The following is a 19,569-nucleotide window of genomic DNA, read 5'->3' as shown; positions in this document are numbered from 1 at the left end:
AGTTAGGGACCCATAAATAGATTAATCTAATCGCCTCCCTAGAACCCCATTTTTTAATTTGACCAAGCCATCAATATGCAACTTTTGGAGAACGCTTAAGATTCAGATTATGAGAGTCTCTCTGAAGATCACTGTCCTGGATACCATTTGCATTCAGAGAAGCTTCCTTCTCCTCTCTGAAGATCTTGTCTAGAGGCCTTGTGAATCCTGGGATACAGATGGGTAAGTCTAACCAGTGCAAGGTGAATAGCAGCATATGTCATGTTAATAAGCAATTCCTGAAAACAGAAACATCTCCAATCTCACGGCCCTGGGTCATCCCAGCCAGGCAGAAGGCCTCCAAATAATGCTCCATATCCTACCCAGAGACAGGGTTTTTCTACCATCAAAGTGGCCCTTCCCACTCCAGGGCAGCCTGGTTACTTAAAAACAGTCTGTAGCAGCCAGGCATGGTGTAATTCCAGCATTTGGGAGGCTGAGACAGGAGGGTTGTGGTTCCAGGACAGCCTCAGCTACTTAGGTCCTTTGCAACTCAGTGAGATCCTGTTTCAAAATAAAGAATAAAAAATAGGGCTAGAAGCCGGGTGTGGTGGCACACGCTTGTAATACCCGCGCTTGGGAGGCGGAGACAGGAGGTTCAAAGCCAGCCATGCTGGCTTAAGAGACCCGGTTTCCAAAAATAAAAATAGGCCTGGGAGTGTAGCCCAGAGGTAGAGGGGCTTCCAGGAACCCTTCTACCAAAAAAAAAAAAAAAAATAGGGCAAGGGGTGTAGCTTGGAGGTAGAATGCCCCTGGGTTCCATCCCCAGTACCACAAAGACAAAACAAAACAAAAACAGTCTGTAGCAATGGTACATTGGTCACTACAAAGGAGACTCAACCATCCCCTAGGGTTGGTTGCTTAGGAAGTGGCAGACACTCCCAATGGCTCCACAAATATTGACAGAGGGTACACCAGGTTCCAGGCACAGTTGGGGAAATTGAATCAAAAAGACAAAAACTATCACCATAAAGCTGACTTTCCAGAGGATGGGTTGCTAAGACCAAGCTTCTGCTTCCTCATTGTTAGAGCAAGGATAGGAACCCACTTCACTGCCAGGAACAAGTGGGGTAGAGGATGGAGAAAAATATCATGGATTTCTTTTGGTTCCAGTTGTTTTTTTTCTGGTCCCTAGTTGGTGTCAGCTCACCAGGCACTGTGGAGCTCCTCTGTCTTATCTAGGGAGTCTCTGTCTTGTCTATTCTGACATTGCCCTTCCCATCACGACCTTGTCCCCAGTTACATCCCAAGAACCATCCTCCTGCTCATGGGAGAGGAACGCCTCAGACAAGGCAAGTATCCGGAAGTTCATGTGGCTTCGCCACTGACTGCAGCTGGGGCAGCTTAGTGTCCATCCATTGCCTTCAGTGGGCATAGTAACTCACCTTCCCATCATCACTAATCTGTTTTCCAGTGTCTCCCATTATCTCTGTCCCAGGGAGAAAAGAGAAAGTGTAAAAAGCCTTTCCCCGAGGCAGGGCATAGTACTTGAAGCCCCAAGAGAGCTTTGCCAGCTCAGGGGTGTGGCTTTCCAGGACTGTAGCCCTAGAAGAGAATACTAGAGTGTATCCTGGCTTCCATGACACCTAGAACCATATGTGGCCACTTCCCTTTCTTCAGAGGACTCTCTATGCACGGCATCAGTCACATGATTTGAATGTTTACTGGCTCCATATGATGACACTGGCATCCTTATAGGCAACCTCGGGACACGGCAGTGACCAGCTCAAATACTGCTTATATTCTGTGGAGGACTTCTTATACATGAGCAAGTATATGAATGCTAAAAATTTATTAAGTGAGAGGCCATTTAAACTGATGGCTTGGCTTTCTATGTAAGCAAACAGTACTACCCAATCCAGAGTAAATGGTCATAACCTAGAAAAGTAAAACTCAATTTAAGCCAGTCGGAAACCACCAACTAACCCCTAATTAAGGATTTTCCACTTTAACCAATCTAATAATTTCTTTGTTTGGTTTCTGCCAACATCTTATAAAGCTTTCCCCTCAAACTACCTCAGCAGAATACTGAACCATTATGGTCCCATACTACCTAATTTATAAATTTCTGGGTGATTAAATAAACTCATTACAAAATGTGTGCCTATTTACTTATTTTCTTTGGTACTAAAGATTGAACCCTGGGTCATTCTACCTCCGAGGTACATCCTCAGACCTATTTTATTTATTTACTTTTATTTTGAAACAAGGTCTCACTAAGTTGCAGAAGCCCTCACTAAGTAGTTGAGGCTAGCCACAGATTTGTGATCCCCCTGTCTCAGCCTCCCAAGTACTGGAATTAAAAGTGTGGGCCACCATGCCCAGCATGTGTTTATTTCTTAACACAGGGAAAGACATGGTAACCAGAGGGTAGAAATAAAAGTGCAGGTCAGTGTACAGTGAAGTGGACAGTGAAGTCCCAACTTTTTTAAGGTGGCCATGGAAGACCTCATGAAAAGGATATTTGAATAGACAACTGAGGAAGACAGCGAGAAAGCCTTGTAGCTATCTACAGGAAAAGCCTTCCAGGCAGAAGAAAGACCTAGTGCAAATTCAGAGGTCGCAAAGTGGGACCATGCTCAGCTATAGCATCTCGGTCATCATCCACCAGCTGTGGGCCCTTGGCACCTACAGGTTCAATCACTGCATCCACTCCTGGCTATAGAGATTGGTCTGTAGAGGTGGGAGAACTTTCCATTCACCCCTGGTACTAGGTCCTCTTTTTAGATGGAGTGGAGAAGTTTTCTCTCTGGTCCTGGAGCTGAAGCTGCCATTTCTCCACCCACAACTGATGTTTAAGTGGATGGTGCTACCACATACTTGGAAGGCAATGGGGAGGAAGGGAGAAGGGAGACATCACTGGTTCCAGTTGTCCTTCAAGCTGTCTCTCCTAGGGGTCCAATACAATAGCTAATTCAAATTGGTTTCTGAGTTGTTTGCTTTTCAAAAAATCTTCTGTATATGATGCTGTTTTACTCTGTGTGTGTGTGTGTGTGTGTGTGTGTGTGTGTGTGTGTTGCTCTTGGTTCTAGCCAATTCTTAGAGGTAGCAAAGGCTTAGCTAGGAGCATGTGTTGGAGATACAAACTACTCAATTGGAGCCATGCTTTCTCTACCTGGCCTGGGCACCAGAGTGGCAGTATTTCTCTGTCTTAATCATTCCAGGACCAGGTACCAGGCAACTAGGGTAGTTTAAAGGCAAACTAGCCAATCCTAAACTATTAGTCCTGCCCTGCGAAAGCTCATTTTTGTCTTTGCAAATAGTAAGATTTTCTTCCTTTTTTGAGCCTGATTAACTGTCTACCCTTCTTATTCTTTCCCACCAACCCTCCGTTCATCACTGAGGAGAGTTTCATTGAGCACCTACTATGGCAGAGCTCTCTCTGGGGAAGACCCAGAGGAAGAAGACAAAGACCTCCAACAAGCAGCTTGCATTCCAGCTTGGTGTCCATATCCTCGCAGCGCCTCATCCAGCCCCTTACCTCATAACTTTCCAGAACACATATGTCAGTGTTGTGACTTGGGGCATCAAAGCTCTTTGATCTCATTTTTTTTTTTTTACCTGGGGCATGTAGAGGGGTCTCAATTTTCTAAGAAGATTGTCAGGCCTTGGGGATATCAATGCTTTCTTCTGTTCCCCACAACACATCTGACCTTGTGAGGGACACATAATCACTGCCTTAGAATATCTTATGGAGCTGAATTAAATTGGTCATAACAGATTCTCTTTTACAAACAATTTCATGTAACCATTTCCCTCCCTCCAACTCCAGCACACAGAAGCATCATTGCCACAGAAAACCCTGGATGTGTACTGTTTCCATTGAGGTCTAGAAGGGCCAGGGCTGACATGAGATTGATGCATTTACATATCTTTATTCTACCTTTGCAGAGGAGTCCTGCCTCCTTCCAATGCTCTCCCTCCACCCCCAAACATCTCAGAGATGTCTCAGACACTCTGATTTTCTGTTTACTCCTGGCTCTCCTCACAGTACAAACTGCTCCAAAAGCAACTCTGCCCCCAGCAAATCTTCTATCATCCACATGAAAGGTAGAAACCTTACAGCCGGGCTTGGTGGTGCACGCTTGTAATCCCAGCGCTTGGGAGGCTGAGACAGGAGGATCGAAGCCAGCCTCAGCTACTTAGTGAGGCTCTCAGCAACTTAGGGAGACCCTGTTTCCAAATAAAATATAAAATAGGCCTGGGAGTATAGCCTGGAGGTAGAAAAGCCCCTGGGTTCCACCCCCAGTACCAACAAAAAGAAAAAAAGAAAAAGAAAAAGAAAATCTTTGTTTCTTTGTTTCTTTCTTTATTTCTTTCACTTTCTCTATTCCTTTATTTCTTTTGTTTTATTAAGTTCCATGCTGAGAAAAGCTCACTAAAATTGCTAGTTCACCCAAGATGGAAAGATACCTCATAAAAGGCTACAGGGACTGTCAGAGCAGTAAGGCAATCAGGAACAGTCCTCTGAAAGCCAACCCAGCTTTGATATTTTGTGAATTCCTCTTCTGGATGAAACATAGGACCTCAGAATTCCCCTGACCTTTCTTTACAAAAGAGAAGGGAATTCTGTTTAAGCCACAATTGCCTTCTAAGGATAGTCGTTCTTAATAAATAAGAACCTGGCCGGGCGTGCGGCTCAGTGGTAGAGAGCTTGCTTAGCATGCTCAAAGCCCTGGGTTCCATCCCCAGAAATAAATAAATAAATAATAAATTGAAACCCTATCAGATCTGCTAAGAATGTTAAATGAGTTTGAACTGCAAAGTGAGCTTACAGCTAAGTACACAAAGTATGGGAAGAAGGGCCCAGGAAGGAAGAATTGAGAAAAAAGAGAGGAAGACAAAGAGATGAAACAGCAAATAGGGTGAGGCTGCTGCAGGGGGAGCCTCAGTGGCCAGTGAAAAATCCCAGGGATGGGAGGCCAGGACCTAAATGTCTATTTTCAATGTGGAGTTGTATACTACCAAAACAAAAGCCCTTCTGTGTTTCCCTCAAATTGACTGGAACATCTTTTCTACAAAGTCTCATATTTGCATGGTATTTTTTGTTTGTGTCATCAGAACCCAGGGAAGAGGTTTAGTTTCATATATGAATCAGTGTGGTTAGGCAGGTTCCCCCTGTACGTGGGCCCAGACCTGGACAGATGGTCTCCTTCAGTGTGTGTGTGTGTGTGTGTGTGTGTGTGTGTGTGTGTGTGTGTGTAATGTATGTGTATGTGACTTTGTATGCACTTTTTCATTAATATTTAGAAAAAGATAATCTTGAACTGCCAATTCAATATGCAGTGAGTATCTAGCAATTTTCCTAAATTCTCTGGGGGTTGTGTTCTTGTAAACATTCTAGCTGCAACTCCTGCAATATTCTTTTGTGGATCAACTCCCTTGTTCTGGTCCACACTGATACATACCTGAAATTAAATCTTTTCCCCGTGTTGCCTCCACCCCACCAGAGGTCTCAAAGCAATGAGTCTACAGATCATGGACTGAAACCTGCAAAACTGTAAGCCCAAATAAGGCTTTTCTTGGCTGGGCATGGTGGCACACACTTGTAATCTCAGCATTACAGGGAGGCTGAGACAGGAGGCTCACAGTTCGAAGACAGCTTCAACTACTACATAGTGAGGCCTTTTACAACTCAGCGAGACCCTGTTTCAAAATAAAGAATAAAAAAATAGGGTTGGGGGTGTAGCTCAGAGGTAGAATGTCCTGGTTTCTACCTCTAGTATCACAAAAATATATAAATAAATAAAAATAAATAAATAGTAAGTTTTTTTTTTATAAGTTGATCATCTCAGGTATCTATTACAGTGATGGAGAACTGAATAACACAGTTGGCTATTTGGAGTATGACTGTAAGATGTCTTAGAAGCAGCCAGAAATATAAGATTAGAGGTTAACTAGGCAAATCAGGATAGTTAAAAGTATGAAATCAGATGGGATAATTTTTACTTTAACGTGAACCAGCTGTGTGGCCTCGGGCATGTGACTCCAATAGGTGACCAACTCACCAGTCTGCATGGGGCTTTCCGAGCTTTAGCACTGAGAGTCTCGTGTTCTGGGAAATTTTCCAGTTCCAGAAAACTAGGACAGCTTGCCCAGGACTCTCTAGGTTTCAAAACTGCAGGGCCTGATGTCTTCGGAACTACTTCAGTAAACGGGGACAGCTGGAGAGCCTCAGTTCCTCCTCTGAAAAGGAAAGATAATAATAGTACCTTCCTCTGAGCATTGCACGGATTAAATGAGATAGTTTTCAAAAGTTCTCAGCACATCGACCAGCATAAGGAAGGCATAAAACAAACATTTGTTGAAAGGATGTCAGCCGAATCCGACAACACAGAGAGGAATGAGCGGAGGGACGTGGAGCTGCGACGTAACCTCAGCAGAGTCAGCCGCTCTGTGGACAGAGCTCACCAGCTGGGATTCTACCTGTGTTTATACAAAAGGCTTTGCCAAGAAAATTAGTAATGTCAACAGGGAAAATGTTAGTCCATAGATGAGGGCAAACCTCGGCAGCGGCATTTACATTTTAATAACACGCTAACTATAAACGAATGTGTAACTTTGCCAGAGAATTGCCAAGATCCTCTTAAGATCTATCTCTCTGCTCTTGGGCTCAGTTGACACTCTGATTGTATGTGCTCAAATGGAATAAAGTCACATTTTGTTTCCATATTTATTCATTTATCGGTTGAGGTACTTATTCAATAGATACTGAGTATTTTTTATGTGTTAGGCACAGTGCTGGGCTCTCTGGAGACTACAAAGAAATATAAGGAGTCTACATTCTTGGAAAATTCACAATAAAATGTTTTTCACCATTATACTTATTTCACTTATTTAGATATGAATCATCATTCCCCTGCTTTATTTATTTCCAGCTAGTGGGTCCTTTTGACGGCTACATTTTAATCTATCTTCTAAAGTTCCAGAAGCTAGGATCAAAAAATGTCCAGAAGGGCATCTTAAAAATATGGGCATGGTGGCACACTCCTGTAAGTTCAGTATTTGGGGGGCTGAGATAGGAGGATTGCAGGTTTGAGGCCAGCTTCAACAACTTAGTGAGACCCTGCTCCAAAAAAGGGGGAAGGCTGGGACCAAGAGAGAAGGGATGGCAGGTGAAGCTGAGAGGAGAGGATCAGGGAGCAGGTAGACTAGATGGGAGCGGAGCATGAAGGAACCTGTGTGCAGGGAGGGGAGGCAGGTGGGGAAGAGAAGAGGCCTGGAGAAGAGAGCACTGAGGCAGAGGAGGCTCGAGGCTTGTCTCTCTCCAGCTGTAGGCAACCCCTGTGGCAGATCCAGATATCCTGGATAAATGGTGTTCTTCCCCACAAACCCGTTGCTTGCCCCCGGCGTGATGCTAACGATAGTCACTAATTTTTTTTTTTTTTCAGTTTTTTTTTATTTCTTTTTATTTTTATTTATTTATTTATTTTTTTTAAATTTTATTTTATTGGTGCACTGTATTCATACATCATAGTGGGATACAAACTTTTGTAGACATACATGCACACATCGCCCAGTCAGCCCCCACCCGATCCCCATCCCATTCTCTCCCCATCCCTCCCTCCCATGCTTGGCTTAGTGGTTGACATCTAGTATTATAGCAATTTATCCAAAATTAAAAATGATAATCTCACATAACAGTTTCATTTGTCTGATACCAAGCTTTTGATGACTTAAAGATAACATTTCAATATTTCTTTTTGCTTTCTTTCTTACCAGAGAATATTTTTTTCTTTTTTTTAGGTGAAACTATCATATATTTATTTTTCAGAAAAAAATCTATCCTGATATGGAATATGGACTCTAGATACCCAAAACAATCTCGAAGCAAAAACAAAGCTAGAAGATGTATATTTTCTGATTTCAAACCATATAAAGCTACAATAATTGAAACAGTGTAGTACTGTTCTAAAGGCAGATATATAGACCATTGGAGTTAAATACAAGCCTAGAGCTAACTTCTTCCCTATATTGTCAAGTTATTTTTGACAAGGTTTCCACGAAGATTTGGTGGTGGAAATAATAATCTTTTAACTAAATATTGTTGAAAAATAATAATTACATGGAAAAGAATAAAATTGGACCCTTACCTAATCCCACATACAAGTATTAACTCAAACTAGATAAAAGACCTAAATATAAATCTTAAGACTATAAACTTTTAGGAGAAAATCTGGGTCATAAAACCTCACAACATTGAAATTGGCAGTGATTTCTTGGATATGATTTCAATGGCACAGGCAACAGAAGAATATACAAACTCCCTAAAAAATAAAAGAAAATATTGTATATCCAAAGACAATGTAAACAGAGTTAAAAGTTACTAATAGAATTGGATAAAATATTTCCAAATGCTATATCTGAAGGTATATTAATATTCCAACTAGAAATCCTAAAAAATAACAACAATAAAGGCAAACAATACAATTTAGAGATAGGTAAAAGACTAACATAAATAATGAATCTCCACAGATAACCAATCTTAGTTGTCTGTTGGATGGAAACTCTTGTTTCTCTGGTTCTGGTGAGTGTTACCTATTTCTTCTTTGTAGTTAATCTCTTTGAGTATTTTCTCTAGCACTGGTTTTGAAGACATAAATTCCTTCAGTTTCTGTTTGTCATGGAAGCTTCTTATTTCTCCATCTAATTTGATAGAAAGTTTTGCTGGATAGGAAATTTTTGGCTGGAAGTTGTTTTCTTTCAGAGTTTGGAATATGTTACTCCAAGCCCTTCTGGCTCTCATGACTTGGTTTGGGAAGTCTGGAGTGATTCTAATTGGTTTGCCTCTGAATGTCAGTTGGCCCTTTGTTTTTGTTGCCTTTAAGATTCTCTGCTTGGCTTCCACATTGGTCATTTTGACAATTATATGGCGTGGGGATCCTCTTCTCGGATCCTGTCTAAAGGGAGTTCTATAAGTTTCCTGGATCTGTGTATCAACCTCTTGCTCTATATTTGGAAAATTTTCTGCTATTACTTCCTTGAAGAGATTGTTGATCCCTTTGGTATCACTTTCTTTTCCCTCCTCTATTCCAATTATTCTTAGGTTAGCTCTCTTAAGATGGGCCCATATTTCTTCAATGTCAGATTCCTGCTGTTGGATATCTTTTTCTAGATTAGAAACTATGCATTCATTTTTGGATTGCTCATCTTCTAAGAGCGAGATTCTGTTCTCCATGTGGTCTAATCGGTTGTTTGTGCTTTGAATTGAGGCCTTTACTTCATTAATTGCATCCTTTATCTCTTTTTGGCTCTCTCTGAGTTCTTTTCGAAGCACCTCTATTATTTCTACAGTTATTTTCCTGATTTGATCTTCTAGAAATCTCTGATTTTCTGTTTTATCAGGTTCTGATGTTGTGGGGTTGTGCACATTCATTACTTTAGTGTTATTCCTCTTTCCCATGATTTCGGAGGTTTGTGCCTTCTCTGGGTTCTTCCCTTGGGTCACTATGGCTTCACTTAAGGTGCTCTGGATCTCGAGTCTGTATTATCTCAGACCCTACTACTCCTTTACTGGGTTGTATCACAGAGTCTCCGACCCAGGGAGTCGATAGAGGCTGCTTTAAACTATGGGGGGTGCCAGGTTGCACGCTCTCCTATGGTGTGATATCTCTGCCACCACCACTCCCTCACTGGGTCAAGTCCCAGGAGGCACAATACTGGGATTTCTCCTCTGTGGCCCGCAATTTGACTCACTGTTCTTGAGTACGTAGATGTAGCTGTACTGGACTCGGTGAATTCACTGCTGCTGCCGCCGCCGGTGGCAATATGGCGCCTCTGCCACGCCCTCGGCCATGAGGCTGGCGTATTTTTTCTTCTCTGGTTTTGATTTCCACGCTGAATCCCTGCAGCGTGTGCTGAGCTCAGCCACTGGGAGCTTTAAATGCTGTCTGCGCCAAAAGATCCCGCCTGGCTGTTCCGCATCGGCTCACCTCGGCTTGCTGTAGCCGTCCGCTGAGTTCGCCGCTGCCGCCGGCAGTATGGCGCTGCTGCCGCGTCCTCGGGCGCGTGTGTCTCCTCTGTGGCCCTGAGCTCTGTTCTCAGTTCGCTTTCTCTCTGGAGCCTGGTGGTTTTTTTGTTTTTCTGGTGATGGTGTTTTCTGGCTATGAAAGGCGCTCTTTTTGTGGTAATGGAGATTGGTTGTTAGCGGGACTCTTAAGCCCCGCTTTTCTCGGTCGCCATCTTCACGATAGTCACTAATATGGGTTGAATTTTAATTGTTCTCTAGGTATCATGCTAAATGCCTGGATGTTTACAAATGAGAAAACTGAGGCCTTGAGGATAAAGTAAATGATCCCTGTCACATAGAGTGACTTGTGGAGCAGGAATCTACATCCAGCTAGTCTGAGCTCAGAGTTCACGTTCTTAACCCCTAATGACTCTCCCAGCAGATGAGAGGTGGGGCATCCAAACCAACGTGTGTGTGTGTGTGTGTGTGTGTGTGTGTGTGTGTGTGTGTGATATTGGGGATTGAATCCAGGGGCATTTTACCTCTGACTTATATCCCCAGCCCTATTTTAATTTTTATTTTGAAACAGGGTCTTGTTAAGCTGCTGAGGGCCTCACTAAGTTGCCGAGGCTGACCACAAACCTGTGATCCTCCTGTCTCAGCCTCCCAAGTACTGGGATTACAAATGTGTGCCACCATCCCCAGCTGGGCCTCTGTTTTTTACTTATCCTTTTTTTTAAAGTCTCCTATTTAAAAGTTTCTGCTCCCTTTAATACCAAAACTCTGGTTAGCCACATGTTCTGCAGACAAGCAACAAATAAATCATTTGTCAGGTCTCCTGGGTTGGGGTAAAGAGGAGAATAGGAGGTTCTTGGGGAGAGAGGGGCTGAAAGGAGGAGAAGGGGGTTTGCCAGTAACAGGGGCTGAAGGGCAGGATAGTGTCATGCACATGCAGGGGATGAAGCCGCCACTTCTTCCCAGACATATGTGCTGCTGCAGTCTTTTTTAATATACATATAGCACCACATATGGAACTTTCTTTTTTTTTTTTTTCTTAAACAGTTTTACTAACCCATGTGTTTGATTATCCAGATTGGGGAATAAAAGTTTTCCCACGCCTTTGGCCTTTGATCTAACCTTGTGATCACTCTTCTTGTCATCAACATGTGGCTCTGCGGTCAGAAGTCTGGACATGTGTGCAACAAATCCTTCCCAGCCGGCAGTTTGAGTGCCTGCCAATCCTTGGGCTAGAATTCTGGAATATTACATTTTAAGACATTCTTTATGATTCAAATCTATCATCACTGTGATCTAAATGTCTACTATTGGTTCTTTTAATGGATCAATTCAATAAAGATGAACACAGCACAAGTTGCAGCCCCTTGATTATCAATCTGGCTGACTTGTAATTAAAGAAAGTAGCATTTACAAGTTCTTTTGATTGAAACTGTAAACACAGAAGCTATATTTTAGTGTCATTACCACTGTCAAAAAAAAAATCAAGGTCATAAGTTTTTCCTAGATTGTATTAAGAAATTAATGTAGTTTTATCACACCCTACTTACTTTCTAGGTTACCTAAGTAATATGAAAAGGTGATAATTTTTCTTTGAAACTTACAAGTACAATTTGCATATACATGATTTTGAGAATTTGTTAACCTCAAGATACAACTATATTCTAATACCATTATTTTAAATTTAAAGACATGGATCTTTACAAGACCAAAATAACCCAAATAACCCACAGGCATAGGGTTTTTTTTTTCTTTTTTCTTTTTTTGTTTAAACAAATGTGCACCACGATGTTTCAACAAGTAAGGCAAATGCCATGAATGTGAAAGCTGAAGTTTGCAATTTACCACATCTAGAACCCAGGGGAGGTGAATTAGACAGTAGTGGTAGCCATTCTACTTAAACAATCAGGTAAACCTCATGACAAATTGGTTTGCAGCATTAAAACTGTCCATTTAAGTTTCTTTTTTCTTGATGATTAGAGGTCCCACGTTGTCTCCAGTCTCTTCATTGTGTTTTGTGTGGGCCCCATCACAGAATGGGAACTTTTTGGACCTCCAGCAATGGCAGTAAACCGCTCTATCTCCCAAATCCTCCACGTCAAAAGCATGTACGACCTTAGGATTGTCTTTCTGGATATGAAGATTTACCATAGCTTTGCTGCGATGATCTTTAACATAGAATCTTTTGTAAGCTAGGTAACCAATTGCAGCTGTTCCAGCAGCAATGGTAACTGCTGCAATCCATTCAACTCGCACGCTGGAATTGGATGTCAGACCCATGGCGCAGTCGTTCTACGGTGTGTGCACAGGACACGAGTACGAACAGGCAGGCTCCCACGGCAGGAGTCCAGGTACCAGAAACGTCCAGAGGGCGCCGACTCCGGCTGCCACCGCGCAGGCGCCGCAGCCAGCTGGAAGCACGTGTGTGGAGGCCCGGGCGGATGTCTGGAACTTTCTTAATTGAATTTTTCATAATAATTGATTTGACAGGTTTTGATATTAGAACTAAAAATATGTTTCAACTTGCTGAGGAATTCAAAAGTAGGCTCAATCTAATGATGTTGGGCAACCTGCTTGCTACCATCAAGTTCTTATTATTAACATGGAACAAAACACCCAGAGATAACAGGAGCCTAAGTCTCCTTCCGGTTTTTACTTATCTCCTCTAATTTACCAGGGGAAGGCTGACCGAAGGTCACCGGGTCACCTCGGTGAGTCCCTTGTGATGCCTGGGTGTGTCACTTGGTGTCTTCAGGGTGCAGCTGCTCATGAGTTTCTGGGCTTGGCATTTCCAGTGGGAAAATGGCAAGGCCATTTCAGTCAAAAAGCTCATGGTTCAGCAGGGTGTGGTGGCCCTTGTTTGATATCTCAGTACTTGGGAGCTTGAAACAGGAGGATCGCAGGTTCACAGCCAGCCTTATCTACTTAGTGAGGCCCTCGGAGACTTAGTGAAACCCTGTTTCAAAATAAAAAAATAAAAAATAGGGCTGGGGGTGTAGCTCAGAGGTAGAATGTCCCTGGGTTCCATCCTCAGTAACACACACACACACACACACACACACACACACACACATACACACGCGTGCACCTGCACTGTTCAGGGAAGGGATTTGCAATCTCTCTTTTCACAGATGTTTCTTTTCAGGCACCTTCTCTGAAACAATCCTAGTGACATCAGATGGCTTGAGTAGGCAGCACTGCCCTTGAGCATGGGGTCCTCCTCCCACCGTACCTTTTCCTACAGGGCTGAGGTACTATGGCCACTCAGAGCCCATGCCCCACTATACCTCAGGTGCCCAAGACCCCTATTTCTTACTCAACCCCAAATCCACCTCCAGTCATAGGTCTTTCTTCAGAGTCTGAGTTCCTGAGAATCTACCACACTGTTAACATGCTCTCTCCCTAGTTCTGGGTGACCTTGGGAGGCCACAGTTAAAAGAATGAAGTTCAGATCTGTGACCAGAGGGGTCTGTGTGCATGTGAACAAGGTCTCTCCCCTCACAGTGTAGGACAGAGCCAGAGGTAGGAATTCCAGGGGTATGGCCCCTGGTTCCCCTCTCTCACATGTTCTGCTCACTGAGTAACTGAATTCTGAGCTTAAAGTTGACCTTTCAATCTGTTTTGAAGGTTTGCTTGTCAAGGCAGGAGGATAGAACATATATTCCTTAGCAAATTTTAGTTTGACTTGGACCTGTTACCTACAGGTCTACAGTAGACCTGTTATCTACTCATGTCTACTTATGACTATATGTAATGTGGGCCCATTTGTACTCTTGCTTTGGCCCATGACAATGTAAGGATGGGTTGAGAGGGTGGGGAGGAGCTTGACGGACCAAATCGGTTGAGAAAGAGTGGGAAGAACATAGGAACACTCTCCCTACTCCCAAGGTGATGTCAATGGAAAGATCTCACTGAAGAATGGGGTGCAGAGGAGCTTATACTCTATATAAATTTATTATCAAAAACTCCTGGGTTAGTTCCTTTTAGGTCCTAAGTTTCTTGGCCTGTGAAAAAGAGAAGGGGTAAATTTGTGTTTTCCAAAGCATGTTTCTGGACCACTTTCCCTGCCAGATGTCATAGTCAAATGGGGAAAATTAGTTATTTCTTCCTGAAGAGTTATACTGCATATTTGCATAATAAAGCCTCCAAGAAGTCTTATAGTTAAAAATGATTTATTTAATTTAATTTCGTTTTTGTTTGTGCTACTGGGAATGAAACCCAGGGGCTTCTACCTCTGGACTACACCCTGGACCTATTTTACAGGGTCTTGCTAAACTGCTGAGCGCCTAAGTTGCTGAGGCAGATTCGAAACTAAGATCCTCCTGTCTCAGTCTCCCAAGCACTGGGATTACAACTGTGTGCCACCACAACCAGCTAAAAATTATTATTGTTGTTGTTGTTGTTGTTGTTGTTGTTGTTTTCTTTACAGTACTGGAGATGGAACCGAGGGGCATTCTATCTCTAGTTCTTTCTCCAAGCTACACCCCCAGCCTTATTTTTTATTCTTTATTTTCACACAGGATCTCACTAAGTTATGGAGGGCCTCACTAAATAGCTGAGGCTGTCTGTAGATTGCAATCTTTCTGTTTCAGCCTCCCAAATGCTGGAATTACAAGTGTGTGCCACCATACCTTGCTAAAAATGATTAATTTTAATTAGCCTAGTTTCCTTTACCAAGGATTTATTGAGTACTTACTATGTGACAGGAACAATGATATGTGATTTATATGTACATTTTGTTTAATTATCATGCCAAGCCTGTAATATATGTATTATTAACATTCCATTTTACAGATGTAGAAATCAGGACTCAGAGAGGCTGAGTAACTTGCTCAGAGTTAGAAATATCATCTGATTCTGGGATTGAAGACCTTAGTCATCCCCAAGGGGTGGCTCACTATTTCTTTTTTTCCTTATGAGTCATTAAGGTGTATTAAAAATATTTTTTGCTCTCTGTGGTTATCACCATAGTCTCAGAGTGGTCTATGTCTTTCAAATTTATTAAAAATAAGCCATATCCCATTCTAAACACTTTTCTAAAACAAAAAGATTTTAAAGCAACATCAAGTACAAATTACCAATAAGCCCATAAAAAGATGCTGAATGTCATTAGTCATCAGGGAAATTCAAATCAAAACCTTAATTATACCTACTAGGTTGGCTATAATCAAAGGATTAGAAAAATAAGTGTCAGCAAGGATGTGGAGAAATCAGCATCCTTATATAGTGCTGGAGGGAATGGACCTGGTACAACCACCCATGACCCCTTTTTTCCAGCAAAGCCAGAATTATGTGAGTACCCAAATCGACCACCAGTGGGTAAGATACCAGGCCATGGGGAAGGAATCTGAGTGCTTTTCTTCAGAATAACTGCCCTTATTTCCATGGTTACCAACTTCCCTGGCCTCATTCCTTTTTTTTTTTTTTATGTAAATCTTCAATTGCCCTAACTGTATTCCTCATTCTTTTCTTTGGTACTGGGGATGGAATCCAGGGACATTCTACCTCTGAGCTATACCTCCAGGTCTTTTTTTTTTTTTTGGTGGTACTGGGGTTCCTGGAAGCCCTTCTACCTCCAGGCTACACTCCCAGACCTATTTTATACTTTTTTATATTTGGAAACAGGGTCTCTTAAGCCAGCATGGCTAGCTTCGAACCTGAGCGATCCTCTTGTCTCAGCCTCCCAAGCGCAGGGATTACAAGCGTGTGCCACCAAGCCTGGCTTCCAGCCCTATTTTTAATGTTTTATTATTTATTTATTTATTTTATTTTATTTTTGGTGGTACTGGGGGATGATTTTCTACCTCAGGGTTATACTCCCAGATCTATTTTATACTTTAATTGGAAACAGGGTCTCACTACTTAGTGAGGCTCTCAGTAGCTTCCAAGTTCCTCTCAGTAGCTGAGAACCTCACTAAGTAGCTGAGGCTGGCTTTGAATCTGTGTGATCCTCCTGCCTCAGCTTCCCAAGTGCTGGGATTACAAAAATGCGCCACCACATCCAGCTTTTATTTTTTTATTTTGAAACAGGTTCTCACTGAGTTGCAAAGGGCTTCACTAAGTAGCTGAGGCTGGCCGCGAACCGTGATCCTCCTGCCTCAGTCTCCCAAATGCGGGGATTACAAGCATGCACCACCACGCCCGGCTACTATCTTACTTTCTTTCACTGCTCTGGATCTCAGCTTTACACATGCCTTTCTGGCCAATCTGCAAATCTGTAAAGTCTCTCTGTTTGGGTTCTACTCCTGAAATTAGTGTACAATTCACTGAATGTGAACTTCAATACCCGCAATGCAGTTTGGATACTTTGCTGGGTTCTTTTGTGTGTTTGCTTTGTTTGCTTTGCGGGTCCGGGGATGGAACCCAGGGGCATTCGACCTCCAAGCTACAGCCCCTGCCCTATTTTTTAATTCTTTATTTTGAAACCGGGTCTCACTGAGTTGCAGAGGGCCTCACTGAGTACCTGAGGCTGTCCGTGAACCGTGATTCTTCTGTCTCAGCCTCCTGAATGCTGGGATTACAAGCATGCACCACCATGCCCGGCTTACTTTGCTTTTCAGTTCATCTTCTTTAAATTGGGCCTAACACAAAGTTTCAAGACATAGGCAAAGTGCCTTAAGTTCTTTACCAAGATGTAAAATGTGCGGCCTTTACTCCATTTTCCTGTGGAGTCCTCTTTGCCCTCTGAAATCTGAGCAGTCCTTACCATTCATCTTTCTAGCCACATTCTGGGTCTTCCAAGTTCCTCTCACAAACCAGTTCCAAAGATTCACAAAACATATGGTCAGACTTAGATGCAGCAGTGAACCCACTTCTCTGGTAACAATTTCTATTTAGGTCAATATTCTCACTGCCATGACCCAAAAAACCTGACCACACAACTTAAAGAAAGGGAGATTTATTTGCATATGATTTTTGGAGATTGAGGGGTTCACTCCATGTGAGGCCAGGGTCTGCAGAACTCAGGGCATTGAGCCAAGAAGCAGAGAGAGGAAAAGAACACGAGCTCTGCTCCTATCATGGAGACTAGAAGCAAGAATTGGAAAGGGAGAGGACCTTATATAATCCCCCTTCTTAGTAACCAAGCCCTGCTTCCAAAATTGCTACTTCATTTCTGTGAGGGACAGAGGACATTCTAAATACAAACAATTGGAGCTGGGCGTGGTGGCGCGCGCTTGTAATCCCCGCGCTTGGGAGGCTGAGACAGAAGGATCGTGCAGGTTCGAAGCCAGTCTCAGCTACTTAGTGAGGCTCTCAGCAACTTAGTGAGACCCTGTTTCCAAATAAAATATAAAATGGGTCTGGGAGTATAGTTCGGAGGTAGAAAGTCTCTGGGTTCCACCCTCAGTACCACAAAAAATAATAAATAAATAAATAAATGAATTAATGAATAAATACAATTGAATGAGGTCATCAGTTTCATCTCCAGAACCTCCAAAAAATGGGATATGACAAAAATACTATTATGGTACAAGGACAACACATGGAAGACCACCAATAAGACAAAACTCATGCTTCTGCAGAGGATACACTGCAGTCACACAGACTCCGGAGAGAATGATTGGATTTCTTCTATATGATGAGTCAGAAAGGATCTTATAGGACCCAGGCAGGAAAGACTCCCTGGAGACACAGAGACACAGGAAGGCAGGCAGGCAGAGCAGGGTGAGGGAAAGTTCTGTATATAAGATTATAAATTCAAGGTTTTTGTTATTTTTGCTAACAGGGACCTAATTCCAGGCCTTCTTTGCTCATGCTATATACTTAATAATGAGCTAAGTTTTTAGCCTCTACTCTTTCCTATTTTCTGATCACTCCCCTACGTTTTTTTTTAATCATCAGATATGCTCATTCAGGTTCCAGATACCCAGGTCCTCTGGGCAAAAGTCTAAGCCCAGTGATGATTTTGGTAGGGTATTGTATAATCCCCTGCATATGAGGATTAGTCCGAAACTTATAGAAACAGTCATCACCAAACAGCCTCCACACAATGATAAACTTTCTACTTACAATCTCAGATCGCAAAAGTCAGCTCATGTTGACAAAATTAGAAGAAAAGAATAAAAATGTATAATAAAAGAGGGATAGATTGTAAGAAAAGAAAACAATCTTTTCCATCAAAGTTATAAGATCACATAGAAACGCAGGCTTCCATTTTGTAACTATGGCTTTGGTAACCATTTTGTAATATTTGTACATGTGTCTGTATCTTCCACTCCTGAGTATATTGGCTTTGTGTTTCTCCTTTTGTAAAATCTGCCCAGTGAAAACTAACCAACTGTATTAGATTGTAAAAGCCACTAGAAAATGGTGTGGCAGCCTTCTTGCTAGGGAATAAAATTCTGATGTGACTGCCTGCCTAATGTGCTTGCTTGTATCCTTCTGCTCAGAAGTAAATTGCCTTGCCAAATTACTCTCGATTTCTTGAGTTTATATTTACGGCTTCCCTAAAATCCATTTCTAACACAGAGATCACCACAAGAAGAAAGTCAAGTCATCACAAAGACAAGCCAAAGAGAGAAGCCCAGAACAGCTGTCCCCTCACTTCCCTCAGAGGGACCAGCCCTGCTGACATCTTTATCTTGGACTTTTAACAGAAGCAGAAGACAATAAATTTCTGTAGTTGAAGCCACTCAGTTCATGGTGCTTGATGTGACAGCAGCCCTGGCAAAGTAATACATAAAGGCATATCATATTTTTGATACAATCACAATTTGATCGTTTGGTTTGTCTCTACCTTTTAGCAATATGAATAATGCTACTATAAACATTCATGCACAACCTTCTGCTTCTTTTTTGTTTATTTAGTGGGGCTGAAATTAAAGACAAGGCCTCTCTACAATTAGATGAGTACTCTACTACCCCATGCACAAGTTCTTGCATTTGTGTGTGTGTGGGGGGGGGGGGGTACTGGGGGTGGATCCAGGGGCTTTTCTACCTCTGGGCCATACTCCCAGACCTATTTTATACTTTATTTGGAAACAGGGTCTCATTAAGTTGCTGAGAGTCTCACTAAGTTGCTGAGGCTGACTTTGAACCTGTGTGATCTTCCTATCTCAGCCCCCCAAGCACTGGGATTACAAGCGTGCGCCACCACACCCGGCAAGAATAGGTTTTTTCTAACTCAAGTTCTTGGGTACTCTAGGTCCTGCCTATCTCTGCAGACATACCACAGCTTTCTCACCCTGATTTTAGTTATCTTATATTCTGTCTTTGATTTTAAAAAAAAGTGCTATATGTGCTTCTATGTTGGGGCCCCAATACTTGCAAATTTCTTGAATTATGACAGTTTTTCTCCTTCTTGCCTTTTCCCTGGTAATACCAACTCCTCCTTCAGACTTAAATCAAACGTTACGTCCTTGGGAAAGCCTCCTTTAATGACCAGTGAGGTTCTCACAGAGAACCCTGTATTCATTAATGTGGCCAAGCTAGAGCTAGAGATGGTCTTGTTATACCCCACGTGAATCCTCCATTTCACTAGGGACAGCTCTGTCCTCAACTGTGTAGTCACTGTTTGTCCCAGGTTAGGTCATTACCAAAATTTAGAAAGAAAAATCAACTTTTCC

At 42.4% G+C, this 19,569-nt stretch overlaps 2 protein-coding genes across 2 annotated transcripts in view; one reads left to right on the top strand and one right to left on the bottom strand.

Moving 5' to 3' along the window:
- Nucleotides 1-11,956: 11,956 nt before the first annotated feature.
- On the bottom strand, nt 11,957-12,283 carry LOC308265269 (CDGSH iron-sulfur domain-containing protein 1-like; the record flags this gene model as incomplete). The annotated part of the gene is made up of 1 exon (XM_080698866.1): nt 11,957-12,283. The coding sequence occupies one exon, from the start codon at nt 12,281-12,283 to the stop codon at nt 11,957-11,959; it is 327 nt and encodes a 108-aa protein (XP_080554992.1).
- Nucleotides 12,282-19,569, top strand: part of LOC308265041 (butyrophilin subfamily 1 member A1-like) — a gene marked incomplete at both ends in the record, with an annotated part of 31,204 nt that continues 23,916 nt past the window's right edge. Inside the window, 3 exons of the mRNA XM_080698668.1 lie at nt 12,282-12,424; nt 12,681-12,714; nt 15,281-15,322. Of these exons, the coding sequence (XP_080554794.1) occupies nt 12,282-12,424; nt 12,681-12,714; nt 15,281-15,322 (219 nt within the window). The remainder of the gene's footprint in view (nt 12,425-12,680; nt 12,715-15,280; nt 15,323-19,569) is intronic.

The sequence above is a fragment of the Muscardinus avellanarius genome (genome assembly GCF_963383645.1).
Source record: "Muscardinus avellanarius genome assembly, chromosome: 7".
In the NCBI taxonomy this organism is placed as follows: Eukaryota; Metazoa; Chordata; class Mammalia; order Rodentia; family Gliridae; genus Muscardinus; species Muscardinus avellanarius.
Note: the sequence above shows the minus strand (reverse complement) of the source record. Positions and strands in the feature narration are given on the sequence as shown.